The following is a 7564-nucleotide window of genomic DNA, read 5'->3' as shown; positions in this document are numbered from 1 at the left end:
TCCTAGGGTTCGTGAACTTTTACCATCGCTTCATCAAAGACTTCTCTGAGAAAGCATGCCCCCTTTATGTGCTGACCCAGAAGACCCAAACCTGGAATTGGGGCCGGACAAGGACCAAGCCTTTCACACCCTCAAAGAAGCCATCACCACTGCCCCCATCCTCTCCTTCCCTACAGACACCAGCCACTTCAGGCTCGAGTGTGATGCCTCTAACTTCACAACCGGTGCGGTCCTCTCCCAGCTCCAGGCAGATGGGGAGTTCCACCCAGTAGCATTCATGTCTAAGAGTTTCATGGACATGGAGCATGACTACGAAGTATATGACAAGGAGATGCTTGCAATTGTCCGAGCCCTAGAAGAGTGGCAACACTTTTTGGAAGGTGCTGGGGAGAAGGTCGAAATCTACACCAACCACCGTAACCTGAGTTACTTCCGGACAGCCCAGAGGCTGAACAGGTGCCAGGCCTGGTGGACCCTCTTCCTTTCCCACTTCTACTTCATCCTTGTCCACCGCCCAGGGAAGCTCATGGGGAAGCCGGACACACTCTCCTGTCATGCTGATCACCCGAAAGGGAAGGACAACAACGAAGGGCTAACCCTCCTCCAACCAGCTTGGTTTGAGGCTCACACAACGGAGGCAGTCTCAGTAGAAGGTGAGGAAGCAGACATCCTAGAGAGAATATGCAGGGCAAAGGACCATGACGAGAGGGTGGTAAAGGCCATATGGGAGCTGAGGGAAGGGATGTTAAGATCGGACGAGTGGGAAGAGCAGGGAGACCTAGTCCTATACTGGGGGAGAGTGTATGTCCCAAAAGACCCCCAACTCCGTCACGATCTGGTATGGCTACACCATGACACATGGGCAACAGGGCATCCAGGGCGATGGAAAACCCTGGAACTCGTCTCCCATGACTACTGGTGGCCCTGGATGGCAGAGTACATCGGGTGATATGTATGTGGGTGTGATACCTGCAACTGTGTTAATCATTCCCCTCATGAAAGGTTGGGAAGCTCACCCCAAATAAAGTCCCCACCCATCATTGGCAGGTGATCTCGGTGGATATGGTAGGGGAGCTCCCAGAGTCAAAGGGGTACAATGCCATCCTTGTGGTAGTGGACCACCTATCCAAATGCATCCACATGGTCCCCACTGTGACGACCATAGACTCAGAGGGTATCGCACGGCTCTTCCTAGAGCACGTCTGGAGGCACCATGGGCTCCCTGAGGAGATCCTCAGCGATAGAGGGAGTGTCTTCATCTCCTGCTTCTCAAAAGAGCTCGCAGACCTTCTAGGTGTCAAACTCACCCCCTCAGTGCCCTACCACTCCCAGATGGACAGACAGACGGAGTGGGTCAATCAAGAGATCGAGGCCTACCTCCGGGTGTTCATCAACCATCGCCAGGATGACTGGGCAGACTGGCTCCCCCTAGCGGAATTCTCTTATTGGTATAAAAATGGGGCCTAATTGGCCCATTTCTATAGCATCCGGGTGCAGGGAGCGGCCGTGACATCAAAATAGTGTTACAGTTAATGTGTCAGGAACGTGCCAGAAGCGTATCCGGGTGACCTGTGAGGCGCGCGAAGTCGTCCAGGCTCGTAAGGTCGGAGGGGCGGGACTTTTAGCTTCAGCGACTCAGGTGGAGCACTGCACTTTGTTCTTACGTTGGTGTCCCAATTTCGGACAGAAGCCTTACGATGAGGATAAGAGTTTAGAGGGGGAATCCAAGTCAATATACGAACTGAGGTACATCCGGTGTAACCTACATGCATTATAAACACAAGTAACTAAATGAGACCGGCCCGGAAGGAGTGGCGGATCAAGCGCGATATTAATGAATAGAGAAAGGAACAAATAGTTAATATCGGCAAACTTGGTCAACAAAAGGCAAGCAAGGAACAAAAGGAAGAACAATAGTCCGCAAGCAGACAAAAGAGAAAGAACCATCCGGCCATCTAGCAAGCCGTCCGGCTGGCGAGCGGACAACAATGAAGTGGGCAACCTAAGTTGGAAGGTACGCGCGCGAGGGAGGAAGTGCGGATGAGGGTGATGGGTGGACGGGTGGGTGGACAGATGATGATAGCGGGAGGGACGGGCCAAGTGGCAATAGGATGCGTTGACGGAGGTGACAGATATGTCGGGTCGTGACATAATGTAACAGAGGTTTAACAGTTGTCTTTACAAAGACATTAACAAAATGTGGATTTTGTTAGAACCGGGTGGAAACAGACGACTCCGGAGTGGAATCGGAGACTTAGCGTGGAGGGACCTTGGCCTCAGCGACTCAAGCGGAGTGCTGTGCCATTGCTGTTTGTCCATTTGGTCCTTAATTTCACAGTAGGTGAGCAGGAAGTCTCTAGGGGGCATTTCAGGTCGATTTCGGACTGAACCAAAATGAGTATGTACAAGCACCGATATATATAATGGAGGGGGCAAAAGCACAAGGAAAACAAAGGGTAACCGAATCGGAATGAAGACGTCCGAATGGGAACAAAGGGTAGAAGAAGCGGAGCGGTACCGAAGGTCATAAGGCAGGACCTGTGATACGTCCGAAAGGAGGTAGGGAGGGCGAGGCCCAGAGGGGCAGGAGGATGAGGAGAAGTGGGGATGATGACTAACTGGCTAGAATAGGAAGAAGCAGTAGTCCAAATAGGGATGAGGGGAAAACGCGAGAGATACATTACAAGCAGTGAAAGTGCCAAAGGCGATCTGCGAAGCTCGGGGGTTGCAGAGCTTACGGAGGTTATGGAGGCGGGGTTGAAAGTCCAAGGGATATTGGCAATGGTGTTTACGTAGTATGAGGTCACCAATGCAATGGACTAAGACCGAGGTGGAGTCAAAGTCCGAGGTAGGGACTATGACGGAGGCTCGGAGCAAAGGTACAAGTGGTGTCCGAGTACGAAGTACGGGACAGCGGTGGAAGGTCGTAACTTGGTGGGAGGGTGGCAGAGGAGTACCAGAGGGAGGAGAGAGGGGAAAGGTAAGGGGCAGAAAGGAGAGTTGTCAGGTCCGAAGGTGAGTATCGGAGTGGACGGGGGAAGCGTAGGAGGGTGACGGGAGGGTGGAGGTGTTGTGAAGGAGGAGCGGAGTAGGAGGGTGGCGAGAGGGGCGGTGTTCGGTCCGAGGTGAGTATCGGAACGGACGGAGATAGGGGAGGAGAGGGAAGGAGGAGCAGAGGTGGCGTGGGGGGTAGAAGGAGGTGTGTTGCCAGGACTGGAGGTGAGTATCGGAACGGCAGCGGTAGGGTATGACTCCGGAGGTGAAGAGGGTGGAGGTCCGGAAGTCGGGTCGGGGTCAGGTATGCACGGATATGACAGATTTTGTGATTGTTGTTGGTTAAGTTGTTATTATATACATGTGTCACGGCCCCGCAAAGTCCCCGCCCCTCTACCACTTTCTGCACCCCCATTCTTATGCCGTTACTCGCGCCCGTTAATCTCGCCATTGCCCATCACTTAGCGGCGCCGATAGTGGTTCCCGTTCTACGGCCCCGTAGCAGCGCCTCCTTCGTTTTCCCGCCACCACTTGGGTTCCTCAACCATTCGGCCGGTATCATTTTATTCTATTCACTCGCTTAACTAACTAGCGGTTGTTATGGTCGCTGTTGATCCGCTCCTTATCGACATTCCTTATTGACAATTGATTATTCCTTTATTGATATTTGACTTATACGTATATTGACATTCTGATCCGCGCGCCTAGATTGTCGGCTTATCCTTTCTGCCTCCCAACTTCGCCGTTCTCTGTTCCATTCATCTCTTCTGTTCCATTACCCTGGTCCTCATCGCTCTTTAGTTCTGTCGTACTTATCATCTCGTTCCCGTCCCGCGCCGGACCGACCGGTCCCTTCTCTGTTCTCCTTTCCTATTTATACTTGTAGTTTACTGTCGATGTACCTCAGTTCGAATATCGACTAGAATTCCCCCCCCAAGTACTTTCATCTTAAGTTCGCCCCTCAACTTCATCCCGCTTAAGTCAACGTCGCCGCAAGGTCTTTCCCGCTAACGTGAAATACGGGACAGCCTAGAACGCGTGGCGCAACGCTCTGGCAAAGTCGTTGAAGCCGAAGTCCCAACCCCCTCGACGCCTTGCAACAGAGTAGCTCATTAGCTAAGTGACCACTTACGCCGCCGTACTCCGCCCCACTTCCCGCGATCCCCTCGAACACAGTTTCTGACAACATGTCACGTGATAATATACTGTACAGAGGCCATAAGCGGCTAAAATGGGAATTTCCCATTTCCATAACACTTATAATAACCGCATCCACTCCTCCACCCCTTTCGAACTCGACACTGGCCAACACCCCAGGATGGGGACAGAACCCACATGCACATCCGAGGTGGAGGCTGCTGATGTGTTCTCATCGAGGATGATGAAAATGCAGGAGGAGGTGAAAGCAGCACTAGAACACGCAGTGGATGAATGGCCCACTACTACGACCGAGACCACGAGACAGCCCCAAAGTATCGAGAGGGTGACCAAGTCTGGCTCAATGCACAAAACTACACGACCAACCACCCAACCAAAAAGTTGGACCACAAATGGCTTGGCCCCTTCAAGATCGTCAAAGTCATCTCCCCAGCTGCTGTCAAACTTCAACTTACTGCATGACAGAAGGGAGTTCACCTGGTTGTATCCATAATGAATGTCAGGCCATACCACCCGGACAACATCACAGAACGACCCACTGACCCGTGCCTGGGCCCGGAACTCATAGATGGAGATGAAGAATATGAAGTCAAGAAAGTACTAGACTGTAGGTGGCTATGCTGGAAACTCTGGTATCTGGTGAAGTTTGCTGGCTGGCCAAACTCAGAGAACCAATGGCTCCAGTGGGACCACTTAGTCCACACCCCCAGGCCCTGGGAAGAGAAAGGGAGAACCACCTGGCCGCTTCGAGGCAAAGCGGCTTAAGGAGGGGGTGATGTCAGGGCACACCCACCTGACCTGGCCCCACTTCACCCAGTACCCCACCACCCAGCCCTTTCCTACCTCCTTCCCCCTTCTTCTTTCCTCCTCTCCCTATTTCACTTTCTCTTTATTTTCTCTTTATTCTACATGGACGACCTTTCCTTGTATCAATGTACCATTGACCCACCCGCAGCGTGCTTATGACATGCCTGGCCCAGGCACTTTGGGCGACCCCCACTATGTCCAACTCACACGTTCACAGTGGATGCCCTCGGGATCCCCCATGGGGACACCCGGGTGACTATGGCTGTATGTGAGGGTGACGTGGCACCCATCATGTGACCCAAGCCGCATGTATATAAACATACCTGAAGTGGGAACCAAAGAAGTAGCATAGCATTCCCCTTTAATAATAATAACACCCTTTCCACTTCAGTCTAAGTGGCCAGGGACTGCCTCCTGAGCCAGGCCCACCAGTACACATGCCTGCTCCACACCCCACGAGGCTTCTAGTGTTGGGCGTCTCACCCGGGCCTCCTCTACCCCGGACATGTCCCTGACAGGAGGGTTTTGGATTCAAGGACTTATAACTGGGGGGAACTATTTACTAGAGTAGTACACGCATACATATAGCAGAGGTAATAGGATCTGAAGGTAAACAATGGTTACCAAGGGGAAGAGAAGTAAATAGAAGGAATCCACAGGACAAATATAGAATAGGCGAAAAACCCGAATTATGTCTGAAGTTTGTGGAGTGGGAGAATTAGGAAACAACTGAATGGTAAGGCCTGGGCCCGTCTAAGAATGAGCAAGGGAACCACAGGGGAAGACGTCCATAAGGTTCCAGAGCCCGGAAGTTGTAGTCCGAAATATTAGGGTTGTAGAAAATATCAAATGATAAAATAATAAGGTATAACATGACTGGAGGTAAGGTAGGAGTGGGGAGGTACTGGAGGTACATGACCAGAGGTGCCGGAAGTGCAGAGGCCAGGAGTAAGAAGGAGGGTGGATGGACCAGTTGAGGGTTACCAACAACAAGTAGGTGACCAAGGTCCATCTCCTTTGAACAAAGGGTCCAAGGAGATATGGTAGAGGAGGTCCAGAGGTGATGCAGACATAGATGGGATGGAAGGATGGAAGAGAGGAGGAGGAGGAGGTAATCCTAGGATCGGTAGCATCAACCAGAGGCAGCAGAGAGAGATTGGGGGGCTGGTGGAGGTTATAAGAGTTGTCTAGGAATAGGGTGGAGGGAGGTGGAAGATCTGGGATATGACAGTGCCGCAGAACCTCTACTTGATAATCTCTCCCCACACTTTGCATCAGTCCTCCCGGCAAACACTGCCATGCCCACTGCTCCTAAGAGAGGTGTGAAGCCTAGAGTCAATGCAGCGAAACAGTGTGTTGGTATCATGGCACCACTGCAAAGTCCCAATGCCAGCCTTCCAGCATCTGCCCCCACAGACATCCTATTTCATGACCTCTCTCTGCACTCCAGGCCTGCTAGCCAGTCAAGCCGCATGGCACCTACCAGTTCAACTGTTCCAAAGAGGGGCATCTCGCCTGAACGGGACAGTCACACATCAGTTAAGGAACCGGCTAAGAAGAAGCACAGAGGTGGCAAGTTGAGCAAGGGAAAGATCGAGGAGTTGGCATTGAAGAAGAAAGAGTTCCTACAGTATTTGGAGGAAAAGGGCAATGAATGGGGGGTTTCTTCTGCATTTCTGCTGTGCAACATGAATCTCAGTGAGAGTCTTCAAACTTCAAAAACCACCATTGCTTGGAATAAGTTCCAGCACAACTTTGCCCAGGACTGTGAGGGGGATTATTCTGCCATGAAGGCATCAGCCATGTTCAATGAACTTCATGATGAGCATGGTGGTGAAGGCTCGGAGGACTAGAAGGATCACTGCAAGAAGATGGCAGCACAGTTCAACATGGAGAAGCAGGAGGCAATCAAAGACATGGCTCTTGTTGATAACAATCAAGCAGTTGCCATGAAACAGCTTGAGGGAGAACTCAGGGGCACTATTGACCTTGCTCGACATGCAGGCATTTTTTTGTTTTGTGGGTATGGTGTCTGGAGAACCATTGAATGTCGCTGCGCTGAAGGAGCAGAGCTGGATCACCTTATGTAACCAGTTTCCTACGTCCAATAACGATATTAGAGTTTGTGCTGATTTGTGTACTGACCATGTTTTGGTTGCCAAATATATAATTGTTCACTGTCTAAACAACAATAAACACCCCCCAACGATCTCACCTGATGTACAGATTGTCTATGAATAAAATTCTATATTGACTTTACTATGATTTCTAGTCAATATTACACCTAGATATACCACTTTTCAGTAGGACATGATTTTCCTGATAATTTACTGAAGGAAAACTACTAATAAAATAATTCTGCAATAAATGTTACTCAATACAGGAGTGACCAAACTGCTCTTTCTATCACTTAGAGTGCGTGCTAGTTATCTAGCAGGTTCAGGACCGCCCACTTTTCCCCTGTGGTGTGATAACCAAGTATTGCTGAGAGATTATTCAATTAAGAAGTCCCTCCACCAAATTCTCACTAATTCTCACTATGACACTTTTGTTCAGCTGTGTCTAACTGACCCTAACTCACGCTTAGAGTGACGTGTTAGTTTTA

At 50.7% G+C, this 7564-nt stretch overlaps 1 protein-coding gene across 1 annotated transcript; it reads left to right on the top strand.

The window, feature by feature from the left end:
- Window positions 1-6257: 6257 nt before the first annotated feature.
- On the top strand, window positions 6258-6812 carry EI90DRAFT_3130499 (uncharacterized protein; the record flags this gene model as incomplete). Its single annotated transcript, XM_039064309.1, has 1 exon — window positions 6258-6812. One exon carries the CDS (start codon window positions 6258-6260, stop codon window positions 6810-6812), a length of 555 nt encoding a protein of 184 aa, XP_038911108.1.
- Between the last annotated feature and the right edge of the window lie 752 nt (window positions 6813-7564).

The sequence above is a fragment of the Cantharellus anzutake genome, assembly GCF_015039405.1.
Source record: "Cantharellus anzutake strain C23 chromosome Unknown EI90scaffold_66, whole genome shotgun sequence".
NCBI classification, from domain to species: domain Eukaryota; kingdom Fungi; phylum Basidiomycota; class Agaricomycetes; order Cantharellales; family Hydnaceae; genus Cantharellus; species Cantharellus anzutake.
Note: the sequence above shows the minus strand (reverse complement) of the source record. Positions and strands in the feature narration are given on the sequence as shown.